The sequence below is a fragment of the Parasteatoda tepidariorum genome, chromosome 1 (assembly GCF_043381705.1).
Source record: "Parasteatoda tepidariorum isolate YZ-2023 chromosome 1, CAS_Ptep_4.0, whole genome shotgun sequence".
Lineage (NCBI taxonomy): Eukaryota > Metazoa > Arthropoda > Arachnida > Araneae > Theridiidae > Parasteatoda > Parasteatoda tepidariorum.
The window spans coordinates 7,401,942-7,427,716 of record NC_092204.1 but is presented as its reverse complement, the minus strand read 5'-3'; the positions used below and the strand labels follow the sequence as shown (position 1 = coordinate 7,427,716).

The 25,775-nt window shown below is 31.4% G+C and overlaps 1 protein-coding gene across 2 annotated transcripts; it reads right to left on the bottom strand.

Annotated features, from left to right (window-relative positions):
• Positions 1-694: 694 nt before the first annotated feature.
• LOC107445996 (serine protease 27) lies at positions 695-16,382 on the bottom strand. Of its 2 annotated transcripts, XM_016060522.3 has the most exons (7): positions 16,251-16,382; positions 12,199-12,265; positions 9,879-9,958; positions 7,215-7,321; positions 5,647-5,945; positions 2,682-2,812; positions 695-953 (listed from the first exon to the last, which is right to left on the bottom strand). In XM_016060522.3, exons 1-7 carry the CDS (start codon positions 16,293-16,295, stop codon positions 771-773), a joined length of 912 nt encoding a protein of 303 aa, XP_015916008.2. In that variant the 5' UTR covers positions 16,296-16,382; the 3' UTR covers positions 695-770. The 2 variants fall into 2 exon arrangements, with proteins under 2 accessions (XP_015916008.2, XP_071043159.1); XM_071187058.1 differs by lacking the exons at positions 9,879-9,958; positions 12,199-12,265; positions 16,251-16,382 and adding an exon at positions 9,439-9,604.
• Positions 16,383-25,775: the final 9,393 nt, after the last annotated feature.

Here is a 25,775-nt window from a genome sequence, read left to right as displayed (position 1 = left end):
CTATGGAGTTGAACATTAATTGTCGTAAACCCAATTAAGTCGGCTGTTCAACGACGGGTATGATATAAAATATAAAAAAGTGGTGTTAAGGACAGTGAAAATATACTCACGCAATTTTTGCTATAGATTTTCAGACCATAGAAGAAAGATCGAGAGATTTTTCGGTTCGATTTCAGAAGGAGGAAAATGAAACGATAATATCGTGCAAAATGCAGCAGAGTTTTACATGAGAGAATAAGAATCTCACCGCGCACAGCTCAGCATACACGCATGCGCACCCGCAGGCAAACATGTAAAAATGATTGGCGCTTTCACACGCTACGGACCAAGGGTACTCCGAAATACATTGTGTTGAATGAAAACGTTGAATGGAACAAGGTGAAAACCACGCTTTTGAATAATACGAGGCGAAAATCGACATGGTAAACAAAAAAAATCTCAACTTTGAAAAGGGAAAATTGAGTACTTTTTAAATACACCCAATAAAAAAAGCACCTTTAAGGGCTTTTAAAAAACGAAAATCCAAAATAAATACCTTTAAGCACTTTTTAAAAATGCTACGCACCATACTATAAATATATATTCATTCTTTTCATCTTTTTTTTAATTTTGTTATTGAGCGTAGAAAAAAATAAAGAGGCAATATAAGTACAGTTTATTATTATGAATTTAAAATTAAATCCTTTACAAACTTTCGGATTTATTTTCTCAAAAGAAAAAAATAACAATTTGTGAGGATTTTTTTTCCATTGATCTCAATAGCATATAGGCTATGTATTAGGCTGTCTTGGAAGGTCTTTGACATATTTTCTGATAAAGTCGAAGTGCATATCGGTTCTCATAAACACAGCAGGGACGTTGGTTGTGGGACAAAACATATCGCCATATGAAACCACTCCCACGGAATAAAACCTATGTTTATATTGAATGAATGATGAAGATCCAGAATCACCCTAAATCAAAATAAATCTGAAAATTAGAAGGGGAAAAAAATAACATGGTTTTTTTTCGTTAAGATATCTGAATTAGGTCTATCCGTGTGCAAGTCAAATTCGGTTTTCTACTTTCCAATATCATAAAGCTATAATTTAAATCGGAACTTTTAGGGTTCGATTCCAGCGACAGCTGGTCTATACGAATCCCACATCCGGCTCAAACCGACTACAGTGCTGACGTGAAATATCCTCAGTGGTAGATGGATCATGGGTTAGAGTCCCATTGCCGTATGGCTAACCGTGGTAGGTTCTCGTGGTCTTCTTCTGAATGTAACGCAATTCTGGGTTTGTTCCATCAAAAAGTTTTCCATAAGAGCATGATTTATCCCAATACTTGATACAAAAGTTCACTTGTCTTCTGGTTTGGGTTCAAAATTACAAGGCTACAGGTTGAACATTAATAGTCGTAAATCGAAAAAACTGGATCGGCTGTTCAACAACGGTTATAAAATATTATCAGGTGATACTCTACAGTTTCATTGTTTTTACGCGACTGAAACCGGTTTGTATCTGTTAAAGTTCGTGTATCAATGGGTTAAATTAGACGATATATAACACTAGAGACAGTTATAATATAATTCAAAAGTTTTTACACTTAGTGATTAATTTGAATTACTGAAATCGGTTCATAAACTAAATAAATGCATTTTCAAGCTCCATCTTTGGTTATAGCCGTCGGCATTTTTCTACAAATTTTAACAAGGTGTGCTATTAGCCTTAAGTGTATAGCCATTTATGCCGTACAAGTGTTAAACGGCGCGTTGTTCTGGTATATCTAGTATATCTGGTATATCTAGTATATGATCTGGTCTGGTATATTTAGCTCCATTGTTAAAATCTGGTTTATGACGTTAAACGCTAACTATTGTGTGCTCTTTTTGAAGACTTGTCTAGCTATCAATTTTACAGTCCCTAATCAAATTATTAGACGCACTATAAGATTCTATGTAAAATCTTAATTATCAGATTATACTATACAGCTTTATTGTTTTTAAGCGACTGAAACCGGTTTGCACTTGTTTACTTTTGTGTATCAATGGGTTAAATTCGACGTTATGTAACGTAAATTCGACGATTGGATATATTAGACGATATATTAGATAAATATAGAATATTTATTATATCAAGTATTATATTAGTATATTATAATTATTAGACTCAATTATTAGACGCATTGCAGTATTTTATTAATTACATGTTTTGAACGAGGTTATATGCAATTCTTTTGCATTTAATCATTCATGTAATGGGTTTTTTATAGGGGGATTCTTTATATACTTCCTATTTGTATTTGTTTTTAACGTATTGCATTACAATATTAACCGATATATACAGGAACATATACAAGTGCAAAAAAGTTTCATCCCCGTCAAAACAATAAAGCTGTATAGTATTACCTGATAATTAAGATTTCACATAGAATCATAGATTACGACTAATAATTTGGCCAGTGACTATATGTGTGCGTGTTTTTTTTTCCAAATATTAACTCTTAAATACAAGCTTTTAGATTTAAGAAACGGCACTCATAAAGTGAAAGTAAATTTAAGAAGAGCGCAGTAATTGTTATTATCGAGTTATTATTATTATAATATANATAAATAGATAGATAGATAGATAGATAGATAGATAGATATATATATGCATAGATAGATAGATAGATAGGTAAATATATGCAAACCGTACCATGCAAACCGTTGTATTTCCATGTGGCATTCCACAGAGTTCCTCTGAAGGTAGAAACTGGACAAAACGCTTCCGGCAAACCTCACCGTTAGCAATACGTGAAGTACCTTCACGAAGATCTTGGCCAAATTCTGAGAGAAAAATACAGAAATAAAATGTTAAGTTATTAGATGGAGATTTTGCATTAGAAGAGATATTTGAAAATGGCTTTTTGATTGGCGATAAATTAGACTTGTAGTTATTTAAATATGTCAACAGGCCCACAACGTTCTTATTAAAAACATTGAATATTTCACTAGGATAGTAGTCGAAATTTCGATAGCAAGATTGCACTCGCTCAATTTCGAAAACTAGTAACTAAAAACGCAGTAAAGTACTGAAACATTTACAGGATGCGCAACAAGAGTTTTCTACAAAAAATAAGTACCTTTTACGTACTTTTTAAGCACTTAAAAAATATATTTAATCACTTTCCAAAAAAAATGTCATAATTAAGGTGTGTGCAGTAATAAAAATTTACTTTTTTCGATTGTTTAAAGTTCTTAATTTACATACATAAAATCAATAATATTTAGAAACATTTTTAAAAACTTCACATAATCATGATAAAATAATTAGTTTGTGATAAATATTGCAGAGAAAATTGTGAAAACTATGCATTTTTTGCAATTTAGAACTGCAATCGATACTTCAAAGAAGAATCTCTTTTTAAAAGATAGAAATTAAACATTTTTCCCAATTTAAAAAAGGCACCTTTAAGGGCTTTTAAAAAACGTAAATCAAAAATAAGCACCTTTAAGCACTTTTTTAAAACAGTGCACAACCTGCTTTATAATGAACTTGATGAGAAAATTATTACTATAATTTTTGATCTGACACAACTTTCCGAACGAAATTTGAAATTTCCATTTGTAATCAGCTCATCTAATATAGACGATCAAAAAATGTTCTAAAAGAAAGATAGATTATTTGAATACATTTCTTAAAAAAATTTAAAATTTGATTAAAAATAGCTTGGCAGATAAGTTTGTAAAACTTTAAGCTATACGCATAATTTAACGTTAAATAATTCTAAAGAACTAACAATACTTGATAATGATTACACATCAGAATACATTGTTAGTTTCATTATTTTAAAAAATACTTTACAAAAATTTAAAAATTCCCAATCGTTTGCTACTACTGGACACAGACTACTGCTATTAAAGTGTGTATCGCCAAGTGACCAAGGTTATTGCCAAATTGGCAAAAATGCTGCCAAAGAGAGTCTTCCACAAGAAATAACAATTGTGTCAGCTGAATTTCTTTTTTCTCATTTAATTTGATTTCGTTTCTCCAAATTTTTAAAAGATCGCTTTATTGAAAGGAAAGTTTTCAACTTCGAAATCAGAAATGATAATTGAACGCTACAGACCGAGTTTTTTTAATTATTATTATCAATCTTAAAAGTTACAACAACATTACGATAAGTTGAATAACTTCAGTTTTCAAAAATGTTTGCCAGTTGAAGTAAAATCGTTAAACTAGATGTTAAAATGCAAGCGTTTTTCTATACCCTTTAAACTTTAATGTGAAAACAAATAACTAAAAAACGCCTTCATGCTTGCAGTGATAAAATTATAGGTTTATTATTGGATATGGGGATGTCCGACAGTTAACCGGAACTTCTTTCTTTTTGCAACTGAATCACTCACTGCGTCACAGCAATGCAGGTAGTGATAGGAATCATCGTGATTACGTCACCTAGATTGCGTCTGGCCTTAGGCTTTATTTTCTTTCTAAATTACGCCAGAATTATGAGTAGGTAGGTACTTTATTTACGTCACATTAGAGCTGCACAATGGGCTATTGGCGATGGTCTGGGAAACATCTCTGAGGATGATCCGAAGACATACCATCGCAATTTTGACCCTCTTCAGTGGGGATGATTCCCTTGCTTTGATAGCCCGACGACCTGTGTGTGAAGTCGAGCACTTTACGGTAGAACAGTTTAAAGAGGATCGATACCGCACATCCTTGTTCCCTTCGCAGCCTGATCAAAGTGGTCATCCATCCGCTTACTGATCGCAGCTTGTAATGCTTGATTTCGGTGGTCTACTGGGAACCGTGTCTTTACTATCAGTCCACTGCAGGGACTCAGGACTTATGGGACTTTCTTGCAAATGTTCTTATTGAACTGATTATATCAGGTCCATCTGAGATATTTAGCCTCATAACACATCATAAAAGAATTATTCTCAAATTTATACACACATTTACAAATTCGTAATAACATACAGTGGTTTGAAAAATAAAACTAATTCTGTCAGAAGGGTTTGAATTATCGCCTTGAAGTGAAACAAAAAACACTTTCTATTTAAATGTTTTCATTGAGTTTCGAGGATATCTTATTTCATCCCCTATCAAAGTCACAATATTTATAAGAGTTTTGCTTCTTATTTAAAAAATTTTAAAAACGATCTTAGTATGCCAAAATGCTTTTTTTTAATTTTTTTTTTTTTAATTTTTACAGTGGCATTTTCTTTGAATAGCTTTTTTTTAACACGATAAATTTAAAAAAATAAGATTTCGAATCTACGAAAATGATTTTTAAAAAAAGAAAGAATCAGAACTGAAAATTAGAGAAAAAATATTGGGGAGATTTCCGTATCTTGATCTGTGGCAGAATAATCACCTAGTCTTGGCAACTTTCGGGCAACGGCCAGCAAGAAACTAAAAAAACATCACAGAAAGGGACCAACTCGAAAGTACAACTCGTAACCACCCCTGGGCAAACATCTACATGTTTCTTTAAAAAATAAAAATTTGCTAGTTTAAAATCTGTTTGGTATCTTGGCGATTGCAGTAGACGTGGCAGATCCCGATACGGAAATATCCTCAAAATATTTAAGACACTCTTAAAAATAAATGTTAACTTTTACATTGCAGTACATTATGCAAAAATACAAGGTAAAACTATACTTACGGGGTAGATCTACTTTGCCAAAACCAGCAATGTGCATTTTCTGGCCAACTCCAGCAATATTTTTAGGTGGAATGACACAAATTGGCTTGCTGTATGGTGTACAAGGAATTGAAATCTGTAGTTCTACTAGGGCTATGTCGTGATGAGGTGTATATAACTCAAATTCAGGATGAACAATGATCCGTTTGACAGGTAATTTTATTAGAGGTTGATATTTATTTCTTCCTAGTAATCCAATTTGTACCTTTCTTTCCTTCATTGCTCTGCACATGTAGGGCATCATCCAGCAGGATAAAGTTCTGGTAGAAAAGTAATGATTTATTTACTTACTCATTTTCAGTTAAAACTAACTTCGTATTAAAATGAAAACGAAACTCAAATCAACTTTCTTAGAGTTTTAATAGAAATTGAGCGCAACTAGCTTTTTATAGGAATGTCATAAATTCAAGATTGACATAAAACGAATTAGGCCAGTAGAGAAAGAAGAAATATTAATTCAGACGTATATGAGCACAAAACACGAATCAACCGAAAACGAGAACTCATCTCAACTGTTGGTGACAGTCACGGAGCTTTTCTCCGCCAACATCGCCAAAAGAAAGGGAGTACGTGATAGTGGGGACTCTAATGATTTATGTTCTATTCTAAGTCCTAGAGCAGGGATGTGCAAACTACGGCCCGTTGGCCAACTGCGGCCAGCCGGAAGGTTTTATTCGGCCCGCGGATGGAAATTTAACCAGCCAATCCATAGCGAGTATAAACAATATGGACATCCATTTTCTTGTCTACTTCATTTAAAGCTATTTTTGTTCTTTCTTTTTTAATAAAGTACTGATGATCTTTTTACTTTCTCTATTTTTGTTCCACAAAACAACCACAAACAACCGACCCAATTTTGAATTTACGATTACTAATGTTCAAATCCGTAACCTTGTAATTTTGAACTCTATACAGAAGACAAGAGAACTTCTGCATCAGGTATTGGGGGAAATTTCGCCTTCGTGGACGACTTTTTTGTTGAAACTTACCCGTATTTATGTTACATGGAGAAGAAAACCCTCCAAAAAACCTCGCGCGGTTAGCCTGACGACAAGGGGACACTAACCCATCATCAGTCTATCACTGAGAATCTTTAACATCAGGACGGTGGTCGGTGCGAGTTGAGTGCGGAATTCGAATCAACCAGCCATCGCCGGGATTCGAACCCGGCTCACCTCATTGGGAGCCTGGCGAGAGAGAAAGCCTAGCACTCTCTCCCGCTCTCGCCCCCTCCCTCTCTCTCCCTCTCTCTCTCTCTCTTCCTCCCTCTCTGTGTTTCTCTCCCTCTCTCTCTCTCTCTCTCTCTCTCTCTCTTTCTCTCTTAAATCTATCGGCCATTATTCAATTAAGTAAAATTTAAATTATTGTAGTGTGTCTCACCGGTCGAAAAAGAAGTCATTTTAAATTAGAGGAATATTCTTTTCTACTCTAATTAACAATAACGTCTTGACAATTAACTAGCATAATTATTATGTGAGTTTCAAACCATTAGGACTGTGTGTTAATGCTTGAAAATCAGAAATACTTACCCTTGTTTGGGAAAACAATGGGCTGCCGTTAGGACAAAAGTTGGAGAGATTAAAGCTCCAGCACAAGATCCCCATTCTTCCCAATCGTGGGAAGATATTACACCGACCTGAAAAATAATTACTAGATCATGGTTCTATCGAAGTCAAAGATCTCAGAAAGCATGTAACCTTACGGCAAGCTTGCGTCGGAATTTTTTTTTCATTGTCACAAAAATGTTAGTACTAAAAACCTTTTTTCAATAAAGCAAAAATATTGCAGCTTCAAACCTTTCATCCTAAAATGATTAAACATTATTATATCGTCACTCAGGTCCATAAGTGACGTTTTAGATGACGTCACACTAGCGATAAGATCAAATTGCATTGTCCATTAAAATGTGAAGACAAGGTGGATTTTAGCTGAGCATACAAGACGTTGCGAAAATAAACCTCATAATTACCTAGATTTAAGAGATAGATTTTCCCCTTAAGACTAGCTTTATTCCTGGATTTTTTCCACTCTTTCGATTTAAGGTTTTCATATCGAAGGTTGTTTGCCAAGGTTTTGCATTAGGGTAATGAGCGTAGAACAGTGCAGATTGTTACAGATCTCGTACTAAGATTAGAAGGTTTATACGTAAACCGCTTAGAAAACCTTTTTAGGTTTACATTAAAAGGTTTTTGTTAGGTGAAAATAACCTTATTTTGCTATCTGCGATCATATTCGAAGTTTTAAAATTTGAGGGCGGAAGGTTCTATGATCATATTGTCACATTGATTGGATAAGCGAGGTATTATTTGTATTGAAAGACCATTAGACAATGCCAACCTTCATCTATCAAAAGGTATCTCAAGTTTGAAACAGGTGTGCATGTCTTATGTAGTAGTAAGTTGATGTTTAATAATCGTAGTGATAGTTACGCTACAATACTCCTTCACCAGAATTTTATCAGGGATAGAATTAGATGAACGGATACCACCAGTTGCTGTATTTGTGAAAGACCGGGAGAGCTGGATTAAGGTCAGCGGATTTTGAACTTTAGCGATGAGAGCTGTATTAAGTTCATGGTTGTGTACGTGGTCACTCTTGTCTTGCTATTAGCAGTCGAGTATGCAGGATTTGTTATGTATTTCAAGAAAATAAAATGTCTTATACTTTTAATATATATATATATATATATATNCAAAATTCTACGCTTTTCATAATAACTCTTACAGATTGATAAATAGTCATATATATATATATATATATATATATATAAAGAATATATACATATTTAAATATTTAAAACATTAAACTTTTTTTTGTATTTGCAAATTTGTGGAGATTTTGCTACCCAAATTGAAATCATGAAAGTTAAATTTTAAAAGTTTTAATGAATCTAGATACTACTATAGCATTGGCGTAACTTTATAAATATTAAAAATGCAAAACCGTGACTTCTTTTCTTCTTGGCATTTTGAGCCATTTTCAGAATTTTCGGAGAAAGAGTTGACTTAATATAGGATAAAGAGTAATTGTTAAAAACTTACAGCGGATATGAAAATAGAACATTATTTGCAAAAATAAAGGAAAGAAAAAACAAACATTATTTTACATGACGTCAGAGTATTCGGAAACAGCTTTAATACTTACTTTAAAATTTTTGACTCCGTTCCAACAAAATTTATAAACAAATTTAAATTGTACTTCGCAACATTTTAGTATAAAACTGAAATTGAATGGCAATTTTCGAAAATTTAATGGAAATTTTGCAAACTGATACAACTTAGTTTTAGTTATTTTGAGCATGCTGGTAATTGCACTTGAAGTTTTTCAATTTTATATTCTTTTAAATTAAACTCGCTTAAATTCGTATAATTAACATGAACTTAATATTTAACAAGAATATTTCGTATAAATTATAAGAAATTTGATGCACCGAACTATATAGGCAACATTTTAAACCTTATTATTTGCTTCGAATTTAAAAAGAAAATTATTTTCTCTTTTTTTAAGAGAAAAATTACGGCATTTAACCATGTTAAGCCTGTTTCAAATGGCTAAATTAAAATAAATTCCAATACATCCACACATACTTACAAAAGAATAAAAAATTTATTCGGTAAGCAAACAAGCAAAGGTAAAAAATATCTGGGCAAGCAAACAAAGATAAAATTAAGAATTAAAATTTTTTTTAAAAATTACCGTAATCATTTATCCATTGACAAAATGGTTGTTGTCTAATTTTTTTATGATATTCACCTGAATTAGCATTGAAAACGTTCCAGTTTGAACTGATTTCTGATTCTTAGTTAAAAGATAAAAACAAAAATAGCATTCTAATGATGAAATTCTCTTTTATTCGCAACTCAAGAAGTATTTATGGAATCTCTCCTGTCCCATATCTCGAAAATAAACTCACCAACTTCATGCGTAACAAATTTAAAATTGAACAAAAGAATTCTAAAAAAATTGTCAAACAGCAGCGATCGCCATAGCAACACATGCAATGACGACGCATGCGCACTGTTTATTATTGCTCTTGAACACAGTTAAAAAGTGTGATGACGTCCAAATAAGGTGAGCCAAAACCAAAACAACACTCATTTTGCCAATGGGTAAATTATCTTCGAGACAAACAATTTTTTCCAAATTTATAGATTTCTTCAAATATTAAAATATATATTTATATATATGCTTACAATCCAAGGATATTTTCTGTAATCTTTAACTACTTCTCCATAGATAACACGCTCTTCAACGAAATCGGATATACCACATGCTGTAAAAATGAGGCAAAAGCTAATTAAATTCGAGTTTTCTTCGCTGTCGACAGAGTTCCTATAACTACAATAGAAAGACTTTAGGTTGAGAGTTAAGATGAGAAAAGCATCTTTAGCTACTTCTCTATATGATTTTGAAAACATAAATTTTAAAAAATATAAATTTTGACGAAAAATTTTGAAAAGGATCATTGAATTTTTGCCAATTGTATAGTAAGATCTCATTAATTGTAATTCTTTTTAACAAATTAATAAGCACATAATCAACGCAGGAAAAATAATATATTAAAGACGTTTTTAGTTATATAATCACGTTCTTTGTTTTCTCTAAATTAAATAAGAAATTTTTCTTAAATTTAAACTCCGTCTAAACAAATGCTTGCAACACAATTTTTTACAATTTTGAAATGTAATATGGCACACAAAACAATATTTCCATTAAGTATATTTTAAATATATATTGAAGATTGTTTAGAATCTAGAAGCATATATTTTATTTCGTATTACGAATAAAAACTCTATTGAAATTGAAGCAATGTTTTTCAGTTAACATCTATCTCACTTAGATAGCTTGCTTTAAATAAAATTTCACTATGTTTGATTTTAAAAAATATATATACCTTATGAAACAGCCTATACGTGTTTTTCTACGTATAAATCGACAAAAAATGCTCATATATTTCAGATATTCCAGTTAAAAATATAAGGGAAACATAGAAATAATAAAGATTAATGAAAAAAGACTAAAAAATATTAAAATAAAAATAATAAAATTTTAAAAATATTTTTGAGAAAATGTTTTATTTAAAAACAATTTTTTTAATTAAAAAAGCCGAAAAACAAAATAATGAAAAGATAACATTATTATACATAATTACAGAAATTAAATCAAAAAAGTTGATGCGCAATAACACTTAATAAGAATTGGACTATTTACTTGCATGTACTTATGTAACAGCAAAAATATTAGTGTTATTTTTTTCTCCTTATTCTGGGTTCTTATAAGCTATTTTATATTTTTTTATTATATTAGTGCGACACAGCAGTAGCAGGATTAATATAATAAAAAAAATACAAGTTTCGTGCATGAAAGATAGTACCAAATTTGTCATCAATTGTAACTAGGGCCGGGAGAGCCTGGTTAGTAGGGCACTGGGTCCATGTTCAAGAGGTCGAGGGTTCGATCCCAGCCGGTCGAAGACTCCCCGTCTAGTAAACGGTGACTGACGCACGGTAAATCAATCGTTAAATCCCCTAACAAATCATGCTTCTGGGGGTATTGTTCCAGAAGTTTCCTTGTCCTCTGGATTGGTTCAAAATTTCAAGGCTACGAAGTTCAACATTAGTAGTCGTAAACCCAAAATAGGGTCGGCTGTTCAACGACGGTTATAAAATATAAAATAAAATCAATTATAATTCATGACAGTAACGAGTTATGATTGATTGCTTTACTCCCTTACGATGAAGTTCAAAATGAATTCAGTGAGTTGGGCGAATGGGCTAGGTCCTCTTTTGGCAACTAATTAAGTTCAGCCCTGCTATGTCCAGTGGCAATTTGACTATTGGGTGAATGTACTCAAACAGCTATTAGTAGAACCGCGGTGGCTCAGGGAATAGAGCACTCGCCTCCGAATGAGGTAATCCGAGTTCGATCCCGGCAATAGCTGGTTGATTCGAATTCCGCATCCGGATCTCACCGACCACAGTGCTGACGTGAAATATTATCAGAGGTAGACGGATCATTGGTTAGAGTCTCCTTGGCGTCAGGCTAACCGTGGGAGGCTCTAATGGTCCTCCTCTCCATGCAACGCAAATGCGGGTCAGTTCCATCAAAGGATCCTCCACAAAGACGAATTTCTCCCAATATTTGATCCAGAAGTTTCCTTGTCTCCTGTGTTGGGCTCAAAATTACAAGGTTATGGAGTTGAACAGTAGTAGTCGTAAACCCAAAAATTGAGTCGGCTGTTCAACGACGGTTATAAAATAAAATAAAAAACAGTTTTTAGTTTCTTAACTGATATTTTTCATTTGTAGCTTAGTGGATTTTTTTTTAATCGACATCAGCACTTTTCTTTGTGCACCTGCTGATTTTTAGCATGTTTATTCTGTTTCGCGAATACATGCAACATAACTTAGATAATATTATAAAATTCTGCACAATGAAACGTGTGTTATATGGCTTATTCAATTGTCGGCTTTTATTTATTAATTTAAAGTAATAAAAGTTTTTTAAACTCACGACATTCATCGGAATAACGGTGATGGCCACCTTTGTGATGTTTCTTAGGATGGGTTCTTCCATTTACCTGAAAAAGAAAAAATAAAGAGCAAAATAAACTTACTTAAAAAATGATTCCCTTAAAAGTATATGCTGTACAATTTTCGCTCATTTTTTATTTTTTGAGATTTTTTGGACAAAACCTTGTCTTGTTTATCAAAAGTTTAACAAGTTATTCATTATGAACCATACTTTATGAAATGTTGGCAAATGGTGACTTCTTCAAAAAATTAGAGTATTTTTCATATTTTGACCCTATTTTTCTACCTCCATTGTTGAAATTTTCGAGATTGATTTACATCTTTTTTTTCATAACCGTTTTTGAACAGAAAGCCCAATTTTTAGGTTCACGACTACTAATGTTCAACTCCGTAGCCCTGTAGTTTTAAACCCAATCCAGCAGACAAGAAAACTCCTGGATCATGCCCCCAGAGGTATGATTTGTTATGGAAGCATGGAGGACTTTGAGACTCGACAGATTTAACGTGCATCAGTCACCATTTACTACACGGGGAGTCTAAGGTCGGCGGGGATCGAACCCAGGAGTCTAATACCAAGATTCCATATCCACTTTCAAAAGTTTTGTTTCTTTTTTTAATAAAAAAATCTTTTGCCAAAATAGTAAACCAACAGTCGAATGTTTGAAATATAGCAATAAAATCATGAAAAATTATTTGAAATTTTTCTACTTTTTGGGCTCGCTAAAAAGTGAACATGCAGTTAGAAAATTATTCAACGTTTCATGATGCCAAAAAATGAAAAGAAAATGAGACATTTTAAAACGTACCTAATTAAATAAAAGGTCACTGAGGCATTTCTGAATCTTTTCAACTAGTGTTTACATGAAGAAGATTAATTTCGTAAGAAATGATAAGCTAAATAAACTTTTTTTAATTTTTTAATGAAATAAGCAAAATGTATGGTCAAATAAAGAATAATAATAGTACAGCAACTTTGAGAATTATATGCATAACATCCTAAGTATTATATTCAGAAATCGAAAATTACGAGAAATCGAAAATTAAAACTTATCAGGTTGCGTAGCCAAAATTCAACAAAAAATAAGCACCTTTTAAGTACTTTTAAGCATTAAAAAATATTTTTATGCATTTAAAAATATTGCTTAAAAATATAATGTATTTAAATAATATAATAATAAAGTAATAATATAATGTAAGATAATAATATATTGTATTTAAAAATATTTTTAATACATTAGCAAAATGCAAAATAATTTTCAAAGACTTTACATGATCATTAAAAAGCAACTAGTTTTTAACAAAAATTTTACTAACCACCATAAAAAGATCGAGAGAGATTTCGATTCGATTTCAGAGGGTGGAAAATGAAGTCTGAAATTAAAAATATCTTGCAAAATGCAGCAGAGTTTCACATGAGAGTGCAAAAATCCTTCCCACTGAAACCAGCTCAGTACACGCACATGCGGGCTCGCAAGTATTTCATCGAACATGTACAATGATCGGCTCTATCTTACGTTACGGACCGACGGTGCGCCAAAATGCATTGTGTTTGAATGAATTGTGAAAACGTTAAATAGAACAATGTGAAAACCCCGCTTTTGCATAATACATAGCAAAAATCGACTTGGTAAAGAAAAAATCTCATTTTCGCAAGGGGAAAATTAAACATTTTTTAAAAGCATCCAATAAAAAAAGCACCGTAAAGGGCTTTTAAAAAACGAAAATCGAAAATAAGCACCTCTGAGCACTTTTTAAAAATGCTACGCACCATCTTTATTTATCTGTTTCTCTAGAACTGTAATAATAACCAACTATTTCAAATTTAAGAAATGCGCAAAAGATCAAATGATTAAATTGAATTCGTAATATGATAACTTTTATAACCAGAAACGAAAAGTAATGTATCATTTTTCCTAGAACAGCAGGAGTTCATATCATATCATGTAAAACATATCATATCACATCATATAAAACATCACATATTCCACTTCATATCATGTAAAACACGTTCATATCATATAAAACTATAACACGTTCATATCATATAAAACTATTACACGTTCATATCATATAAAACTATTACACGTTCATATCATATAAAACTATAACACGTTCATATCATATAAAACTATAACACGTTCATATCATATAAAACTATAACACGTTCATATCATATAAAACTATAACACGTTCATATCATATAAAACTATAACACGTTCATATCATATAAAACTATAACACGTTCATATCATATAAAACTATAACACGTTCATATCATATAAAACTATAACACGTTCATATCATATAAAACTATAACACGTTCATATCATATAAAACTATAACACGTTCATATCATATAAAACTATAACACGTTCATATCATATAAAACTATAACACGTTCATATCATATAAAACTATAACACGTTCATATCATATAAAACTATAACACGTTCATATCATATAAAACTATAACACGTTCATATCATATAAAACTATAACACGTNTTACTCTATAGAAACGCGTTTTAAAAGCACAAACATAAACAAAGCAAACACGGGGTTTCAGATAGCTTTGTGATCTTTGAGCTAATAAAAAAAAATTGAATGTGCATCAGTATAAGTTGAAACAGAACAGTCTACAGTTTTATTTGTTTTTAGTATCTGCGGCTAAATTAATACCTTCGAGTTTTCAAGAGTTAAAATAGTAATTATAATAGTTTTCAGTAGCACAAATAGTTCCGAAGTTCTTAGAGATTTGACTGGGCGTTGCTTGACAAGGTCGGGCATAAATATAATTTTAGTAAAAAATGTACTAGGTAAAAATGTATTTAGTGAAAAATGTATTAAGACAAAAATCCATTATTGTGAGTCCAAAAAGAAAATTAAAAAACGTAATAACAAAACCCAACATTTTTTTATTTAAAATGTATTAAACAAATGCATAAAACTCGAAAATGAATGAAAATAACTTCTAAATTAATATTTTTCTTCATTTTGCAAAATAATTGCGTTTTGTAAAGAAATTTAAGAGGTTAGAATCCCAGGTCCTGTTCATTTACGATCAACAATGTAGAGAAGTTTATAGTAAGAGGCTAGAATCCTAGTTCCTGTTCGATTACGATCAACGTTGTAAAGAAATTTAAGAGGCTAGAATCCCAGTTCCTGTTCATTTACGATCNTTAGTTCGTGAAAATCCGATCATTAGAACGAAAGTTATTCAGGGTGATTCGTTTTTTTTTTTGCGGACTGTACATCTAGATATAATAGCATTTAATTAAAAAAAAATTTTAATTTATTTTTTTATTTTTTTAATCCATTTAAATTTTTGGATATAAAAGCAAATGTAATTTTGTGTTAAATAAAAATAAAATATAAAACTGTAGAGCCCCAGTTCCTGTTCGATTACGATCAACGGTGTAGAGAAGTTTATAGTAACAGGCTAGAATCCCAGTTCCTGTTCGATTACAATCAACGGTGTAAAGAAATTTAAGAGACTAGAATCCCAGTTCCTGTTCATTTACGATCAACAGTGTGGAGAAGTTTATAGTAAGAGGCTAGAATCTCAGTTCCTGTTCGATTACAATCAACGGTGCAAAGAAATTTAAGAGGCTAGAATCCCAGTTCCTGTTCATTTACGATCAACAGTGTAGAGAAGTTTATAGTAAGAGGCTAGAATCCTAGTTCCTGTTCGATTACAATCAACGGTGTAAAGAAATTTAAGAAGCTAGAATCCCAGTTCCTGTTCATTTACGATCAACAGTGTAGAGAAGTTTATAGTAAGAGGCTAGAATCCCAGTTCCTGTTCGATTACGATCAACGGTGTAAATAAATTTATGGTAAGAGGCTGGAATCCCAGTTCCTGTTCATTTACGATCAACAGTGTAAAGAAGTTTACAGTAAGAGGCTAGAATCGCACTTACGATCAATGGTGTAGAGAAGTTTTGATTTTGTACGCTGTTCAGCACTAATACTTATAAAGCGAATAGGTATAGCATAAATATATGTATGAAAGGGAAAAAAATTTTATACTCACCCATGTTATTACAGTTAATGACAAGATAAAACGAAAAATTAGCATACTCAAAAAATTTATATTCTTCAATAAAAGTTGTTATAATGCAATTTTATTCTGCTATCCTATTCAAACCATTTCCATTGTCTGAATTCGCGAGAAAAGTTCTACGATTCAGTTCGATGTAAAGGATTAGACGATGTCAACACCGGCTTTATTGATTATTATTTAAAATTTCTTGGAACTGTATTTGTAGAATTTTTCGATTCATAGTTGAAGTTAAATTCGTGTGGCGGTTAAGCGCTCGTTTTAAAGAACAATAATTTACTTTACAAATATTTAAAATATTTTACAGATAAAATTGCGAAACTAGTCTGTTGAATTCCCTAAGTCAGCAATTCCTCAATGTTGTTCCGCAGAACCCTAGAACTCCGTGGAAGAGTTGAAAGGGTTCCGTGCCTTCGTACTTTTTATAACCAATGATGAATTTTTATACCTCTGATTATATTTAGATACAAACACGCTTAAAGGAATTTTTTCTAATCTTCGAAACTTGAGAAATTTCAAATTAATGCGCTATTATAGTTTGGGATTTTTTGATATTTTCGGTTTTCAAAATTCATTGCTTGATTTTTTCGTTGTTGTTGTTTTTCGATTAATTTAAATCATTTCTCTTTGGGCTCAACTTGCAACCAACTCAGATTTATTCACTAGATTAAGCAATGATTATTCTACTTAAGAGAAAGATAGTACACAAGTGTGTTAGGTTTTGAAAACTTTTTCTTATCAAAGCTAATAACACTCGTGGACCCCTGATTTGTCTATAATTATTTCCTTTCTTACGATTGTATAGTATATTATAATATAATATCTGGTCCATTATGAAAATTATAGGTTATTATTAGGGGCAGATATGGGGTCATTTATATGCATAATATGTTAGCAAACATTTCTCCGTTTTCAAGCTATTATTCGCTCTTATTAAAAAGAAAAATAATAATTTAAGGTGTGGGGGGTATTAATTATCGACTATGCCCACCTTCATCTATCAAAAGGTTGACATGGTCGATTTATAATTCCCTTCAAAGGAAAAGGAAAATTCAATTTACGTTAGAATAATGAGAAAAAAAAACATAAAAATTAAGAAATATAATTTTTTAAATATTGACCTTTAACCGGGTTTGAATCCTGAACCCTTGGGTCAGCTAATTTTGTTGCTTCATAGCACTCCTTAATATTGACCCATAGTATTCAAACAAGAGGAGAAAGTCAACCTTTAAAATCAATATTTTTTCCTGAAACACTTCTTAATTTATAACTAAAACTTAACATACAACGAAAAAGAAAATCTAACAATTGCATTACTTTTCATCACATTGAACATAATTTTAATTTTTCCGGAGTGATTTTAATTTTTTCTCCAATATATGTGCAGTGACTTTATTGATAAACAAGAAAGTGACTTTAATTTTAATAAACTGTCGTTTTATACTTATTACTCATTTATAAAAAAAAGGGTCTGATTACATGTATATATACATTCATAATTTCTAGATACTCTGTAGTGATGTCCAGAGGTAGTCGGAAAGGTTTTTAAAAGTGAATGTTTCGAAGTTCTGTTAACCAAAGATGAAAAGCAACGGTCTTTGGGGCTATTGTAAACAGTTATATTTGTAAATATTTACTAAATATGGTAGCAAATTCATTTTGTTTTTCGTTCTATTCTGTAACGGATGTTTAAAATAACTATGACTGTAATCTGATCATATGAATCGAGAAAAATTACTTTTGTTGTTGTTTATGAAATAACACTTTACGTAAAATTGAAAAATTATATTCGATTTGATCAAACATAGAGTTTGGTCGTGTAACAATGAGAATTCTTTGGTTCAATATTTTCAGATGAACGAGCAGCTATTTTGAATCATGTTCACGGAAGTATTTATTGGTAGACAGACTTGCTTTCCTATTGCTGTCCTGGATTTTGGATATTGTACTTTATAAAATATTAAAAAGAATTGCATATGATGGTATTTATGAAAATGAACATCTATGCTAAATTCGTTAAGACATACACAGTAAAAGCTAGATACTCAAATATTACTAAACTTTTTTCGTTTTTGATGAAACTGTTTTCTAATGTAAGCTACAGCTACGAGAGAAATTTTCGTCGAAGTAACTAAATAGCTATCGCCACATTTTCGAGGAAACCAATTTTATCAAACTTAAAAAAATATTTCGTCATTCTAATTTTTACCTAAAAAAACCAAAAAAAAAAACTTGTAGTGCCTGAAGTACCCAATATTTCCAAATAGCATTTCATCGTCGATATCATATATTGAGTATAGTATTTAAGTGCGCCCTAACAACACAAGGATAGAGAGATAAATTACATCCATGCCCGAAGCTGGATTCAATCCCGGAAACTTCTTGGTTTGAGGCCAACTCCTTGACCACCATACAAGCCAATCGGCTTACTGTCTGTCTAAGCTAAGAACTCCTCCCGCCACAAAGCGTGAGGCCGTCTGGTGCTATGGAAACAAGAATGGCTTATTTTAGGGAAGGTAGCTTCACTCTAGGACACATAAGGCCGAAGAAAAAAATTCCTTTTCTCCCACCGAAACCATTCCAAAACAGTGACCCCTCACCCCTACTTGAAATCTGTGTTGTAACTTCATCCATCGGGGGGCTCTGGGGCAAAAATGTTTGTCAGAGGCCCTTTCAAAAACTTTCTGTTCTCCATCTCTAACTAATGCATGCAGGATACATTTTAGCTATTAATGTATCATGTTAGCGAATATATTTATGAAAACAAGTTACTTGTTCGTAAATAAATTGGATTAAAAAAAATATTGTTAAATTTTCATCATTGCAAAATATAAAATTTGTGCGAAATTGGGAAATTAAATTTTAAAAAAAGTCGTACATATAAAACTCGATTTCTCAGGAACTAATCAACCGATATTGCTCAGATTTTGTATTTTCCATGTGGAATTAGATACTTTAAAATGATGCAAGAAAAACTATACATCTTACAACTCAAAAGTTTTCAGACTATTATGAAATAAAAAATAAATATTTACTAAAAGTTATTTTCTGCCTGGAGTTATCTTTGGATAACAAAAATTTTATAATCGCGCGCGAAATTTTTTCAATTCCCTCTCAACTCCCTCTCTTAATTAGCTCTCAAGTTGTGGCGAAATACTAAAAAATAAAACTGACATTTGGTGATCTTAACTTTAGATAGCTCACCCAGCCAAACTATTGGTGCCATATTTCCCAGATTACGGCCACCTCTTATATTACAGGGGTTGGAAAATTGAATTCGTTGAATAAAAGTTATGTTTATTCAGATAAAGTATGTTTTTATGTCTGATTACGTAACTTAGAATAAAATATCGTTTATTCGAATTAATTTGCATATTTGACGTCACACTCAGGAACTATGAAGATGGAGTCCTAGAAAGTGAAGATCCGATCATTAAATCAAAAGTTATCCAGGGTGGTCTTTTTTTTGGCTCACTGAACGTTAATGTTATCAATTTACGACATCTCACTGAGGAAATTTGTCTAGGAAGAAAAAAGCTATTCATCTTGCCTACTCTTGTCCCGCATGTCCTTTTCCTCTAAATATAATGCTAATCATAAAATACCAATTTTATAGACCTCTTGAGTCCGGTTACTATATCGTTTGGAAGGTCTTTTCAAGACAAAACCATTATAAAAATGAAAATTATCTCTTAGTTTCAAATCTGAAAATTTCAATTCGCGTCATGGAAATGATAGGAAATTATAGACTTTTTTTTATCGGCACATGTAGCCATATTTAAAAAAAAAACGCAATTGAAAAAAAATAACCAGAATTTTTTTCTCTATGAACATTGATTAAAAAACACAAAGTTGCCTTACCCCAATATGGACAGGTCCCTAAAAATATAGCTATATTTTGAAAAGAATTTATTCCTGAATATTTGGTCTATGCATTCATGACACCATCTGCTCATATATGACAAAGAGTAATAGTTTTCTTTTTCTTTTTTTTTAAATATTCCAAAACGAAAAATGAGAAAAAGTCAAAACATATTTGCTAATTAAAAAAAATTCTTAATGGTTTGTCATGACAATGAATTTTAATTGCTACTGGTTTCTAAGCTGATATTCACAGCTTTTTTTATTAAATTAAAAGAGTTTTTTTATTAAATTAAATATGATTCTTTTTTTAATAAAATTAAAGGTTGCATTTAATTTTTTAATGAAAATGAAGTAGTCAAAAAACCTAAAAAATTCGAAGTCCCAATTTCAAAAATTTAAGGGTCTTAATAATTAAAAAAGATATAAAATAAGAAGAAAATCTATGCACACAATAAGCAGTAAAATCATCAATTAAAGTACTATATAAGTGAAATTTTATATACGAACATTAAAAAAGGCAATTTTTACTTGACCATTCTTATAAAACAATTCTAACAGTACATAAATATACGATTTTAAATGAGTTAATGCAAACATTTCCTTACCCCCTTAGAAATAAATTTAGTTTTGGTTTTCTTGTTTTCCGAAGACAAATTTTATTAAGAATGGGAATTATTGATATCACACGATTTATGTTTGAAAAAAGACAGTTGCAGATAATTACTCTTAATTAAAGCTAAATTTTAATTTCAAAAATTGAACAAAATAATAGTTGACAGAAAATTTATATCTGTATTAAAAATAGTTGATTTAAATGACGCAATTAAATTTGCTAAAAATTGGAATTTGANTGATATTCACAGCTTTTTTTATTAAATTAAAAGAGTTTTTTTATTAAATTAAATATGATTCTTTTTTTAATAAAATTAAAGGTTGCATTTAATTTTTTAATGAAAATAAAGTAGTCAAAAAACCTAAAAAATTCGAAGTCCCACTTTCAAAAATTTAAAGGTCTTAATAATTAAAAAAGATGTACACTAAGAAGAAAATCCAGGCACACAATAAGCAGTAAAATCATCAATCTAAGTACTATGTAAGTGAAATTTTATATACGAACATAAAAAAAAGCAATTTTTACTTGACCATTCTTATAAAACAATTCTAACAGTACATAAATATAAAATTTTTAATGAGTTAATGCAAACATTTCCTTACCCCCTTAGAAATAAATTTACTTTTGATTTTCCTGTTTTCCAAAGACAAATTTTATTAAGAATGGGAATTATTGTTATCACACGATTTATGTTTCACTTTAATGATCTGGCCGATGAACTGGCCAAGGAGGGCTCCAATGATCCCATAGATAGTAGTGGCCTTCTAACATACAATGAAATCTATGCAAAAGTAAAGGCCGACAATAATAGGACTTGGAGGATTCCACCTTGTCGTGAATGGTATCAACAAAATAGTCCTGGAGCTAAAAGGCGATAGGAAACTACAGACAGCTATCACAAGACTAATCACGGGTCATACCCGCGGACTAACATTTGTTCAGGGTCAAAAGACGTTCCCTGTATGCCTAAAATGCAGTGCTCAACAGGCTTCACCTGATCATTTGCTGACCTGTATGGTACTGGAGAAAAGTTTCATTTTGGAGGATCCGCAGATGGTGTTTGATTTTCTGTCGGTGAACGGTCTCCTGGACTTGGTTTAGCCTTGTTCTGGGCCAAGAGGAATAAGTACCACCACCACACGATTTATGTTTGAAAACAGACAGTTGCAGATAATTTTAATTACTCTTAATTAAAGTTAAATTTTAATTTCAGGAATTGAACGAAATAATAGTTAACAGAAAATTTATATCTGAATTAAAAATAGTTAATTTAAATGACGCAATTAAATTTACTAAAAATTGGAATTTGACTGGGAGTGCTTAGAACGTTTGTCTCTGAAAAAGTCTCTTGACGAAATGACCTAAGTAAATGTAAACAAGAGTCATCCCTTTTTTTCCCCTAAAAATTTACATCTGCTTTCCTACAACATCTAGATAGTTGTTGTTTAAGACAACTTATCGGACATATAGGTGGTTCGGTAAATATATTACATTTTATGAAAGTACAAAGGAGCTCAGGGTCATGAAAATGATTAAGGTAATTTAAATAGTCAGTGTAGAATGCATTTTATTACACTATCCAGGGTATGGTAAAAGAGTGACAATAGTTTTCTAAACACTTGCTTTATTTTTTAATGCTTCTTCACTTTTTGTATTTTAGTTTCAAATTTTTTTTAATAAATTAAAAGTTGTCACATGCTTATTAAATTGAAACAAAACGGAAGTATTTTTCTCGGAGGGGGGAGAGGGAGTTTTCTATTTTAATTTTGAAAATAACTAGCGAATTGGAAAATCGTCCCATCACTTTCATGTAAGAGGAAAATAAAATTTTAAGAGAAAAATTAAATTAAATATCAGAAGAGGCAAAGCACATTATTCGACCCCCTCCCCACCTAAATTTTAGAGGAATATAAAATTTTCTTTTTGAAAAATAGCTTCAAAATTGACTTTTTTTTAAATTACCGATTTTACTTGACTTTACTTTTGTGAGTGTCTAAATTTCAGGAGGGGGGGGAAACAAGAAGAGCCCTCCCCTCGGTAATCGCGTCACTAGGTCTGACACTAGATAGTAGGGGAAGCAACTAAGTAAGCCGAAAGTGCAATATACTGAAAGTGTTAACATTCAACTACATGCAGCTGTGGCCTTTCCCCTTCTCTGCGAAGCGTGTTTGTTATTTTAAGAAAGGGAAATAATTATCGAAAAAAGTTTTTTACCCTTCCCTTTATGTCAAAGTAGATATGCAATTACAAAAAAGAAAATTTTCATCAATTCTATCTTAACACAATTTCTTTCCTACATATATACCATATAATTTGAATACTTAATTTTGAAAAAACGTGATGTGGTCTCTTCATATGGGGCCCCCTTGACCGTTGAGGCACCGGTGCAGTGCCCCGGCGTAGTTACTGCCCTGGTATCAACATCTGCTAATAGTTTAAATAAAGAGTTTTTAATTTGACTTTACATTACAGATTACTGCTATCTTTTTAATTTTTTTAAATATTACTTTGAAATTGTAAAAATAACTTTTTCTTTGCTATATTCATCAAGAAAATAAGCAAAATAAATAAAGAAAAAAACTAAATAAATGACACAAAGAGATTTATTGGTAAAATAGCATAAAGCATTATTTTTCACTGCATTGTAGTTCAGGCATAAAAGCAAAGCATTCGTACAACTGCCCATAGCATGCCAACAGGGTGATAAAGATTAGGACTCCACAATTTTATTAACCACAGACTTCTCTGCCTTTAGTCTGAGTTTTATCTTAAATATTTATAGTGCTAACAGAATTTCTGTCTTAGCATTTGATTTAAAAAGATTTTGACCAACACTTTATCTTAATAGTTCAACTATCACCTTAAATAACAGCAAAAGCAACAACTTTTGAGTTGGCAGCTCTGCAATCGCATGATTACGACAGTGAAGTCTTATTTACTTATCAGTTAAACTGCAACCCATGGATCTAAAACTTTAAGCTTACACTGAAAATGAAACACGAGTCTTTGACAATAACACTTCAATGTGATTAATCATTGAGTTATTTGCTGCTCTCTTAACATTAATTTCTAATTTAGTCCTGTGTCTGAGGGTCAGCCTGCTTGATTCTTGCAATGTTATGATTGCAGTTAGTTTTTATTAATATTTCCATATTAGGGAACCTATACTATTAGAAAATGATGGTTTATGTCATTGAAATAGGGCCCCGTTAATCGGAAACCTAACTACAAAAGTTAATTTTTTCAAAACTTACTGGAGTTTTTATTTATGAATTGAAAACTGGAAAAGTTTTTAAATTGATCCAGGAGAAAATTTGAAATAAAATATACCTATATTTTTTTTGAAAAATTTGGATGATTCTTTCCTGAATCTTCATAAATAAAATGAATGTTGGATACAGTGGTGTATTCAATTGGAAAGAAAAACTATTACAAAAGGTTATTATGGTACAAATGTTGGACACTCAAAAGTTTTTTTTATAGAAGATTCTCTATGAAAAGCTTCGTGGAATGCAGAAGATTTTGTTGCAAAATCATTCAGTCTGAAAAAGGAAAAAACAGTGAAATATCTATATTGTTGTTTTCCAAAAGACTGGTGGTTGCCAATATAATTACCTTTAATTCATGATATTACGCGACTCCTTTACGTCAGCTTCACAGAATGTCTGAAATCAAATCACTTTTTTGAAAGCCAAACATGATTGTTCTGTTCATCATTCAGTGAATGATTGTTTTTTTCAATCTCCTTATTTGAGACACGTTGTGTAATTACGTCAAATCTCCAGGAAAAACCACCTCTATTTACGATCACTTTGGGGAGGCAGGGAATTCTTTCCATAGACTTAGTGTTGAAGAAAACCTTTAAGAGAGACCATTGAAACCTCTTCCAGATACCGGGAAAACAACTGCACCAAATGTGGAAAAGGTAAAATAAGGAAACACGAAAAAATATCAAAACATAAAATTTAACTAAACAAATAAGTAGATTGAAATGTATTCAAAATATTTGTGTGAGACTCTTATTTAGAGATCTCTTTTTGACGAAAGGTGGTGGCATCAGTGATTTACTTTTAGAATGGAAAGTTTAATTAGAAAAAAAGTTATTTTAGAAAAAACAAGTATCTCAAATCAATCAACTTCTTCTCATCTTTTAAAGCTAACTAGTTTTTATGATGTAAAGTTAAATGCAAACTTTAAAAAAAAGGAAAAAACATAGTTGTTTATTTACTTAAAATAACTTGATCATACAAAATTGGTAAATTCGTTTTTACACATTTTTATATCAGTTGGAATCAATTTTATAGACGCATTCGTCGCTCCGCCTGTTCATGACGCTAACAGAAGTGACATTGCCGCACCAAGAAAATGACACTGGCTGAATCATATATCATTTGAGATAAATCATGTACCTTTGATAACAATTTTGAAGTCAATCTAGGTAACTTCCAAGAGCGACCCACCTACATCAACGACCATTTTAATATGGGACGGAGAGTGGTCACTACCGAGAGGTTACTCTGTATGAATAAAGCATAGAAGATATAACAACCGAGGATAAGGAACAAATAATGGCAATTTTCTATAAAAAAAAATTAAAAAACTTCTTCATATTCTACTTTTTAGATATCTTCGCATTGTTCATTCATACCTAGTCGAAAGTGTAGGGGAGAGTGGGGTCAATTGTAACAAGGTACGATTGTAACAGAGCAAAAACTTTTAGTGTCGGGTTCTAGATTTGGTTCCTAGGTGGCGCACAAGGTGTATTTAATAAATCTACATGTACACCCCTGCTGGCAACCATTTTTATGTACCTTTGAAAGAGTTACATCGCAAAAGATATTTTAATGCTACGTAAGTACTTTTTTGGTATTAGAATATTATATTGCAACAAAGTAATTTTGTTTAAACAAATAAAAATTATTAACCGAATATGTAAGTGGACACCTTAATTAACATTTCAGTAAAGAAAATTAGTTTTGTTAATTAACTAGCATTGTTTTTAACAAATGAAGCTGAAATGG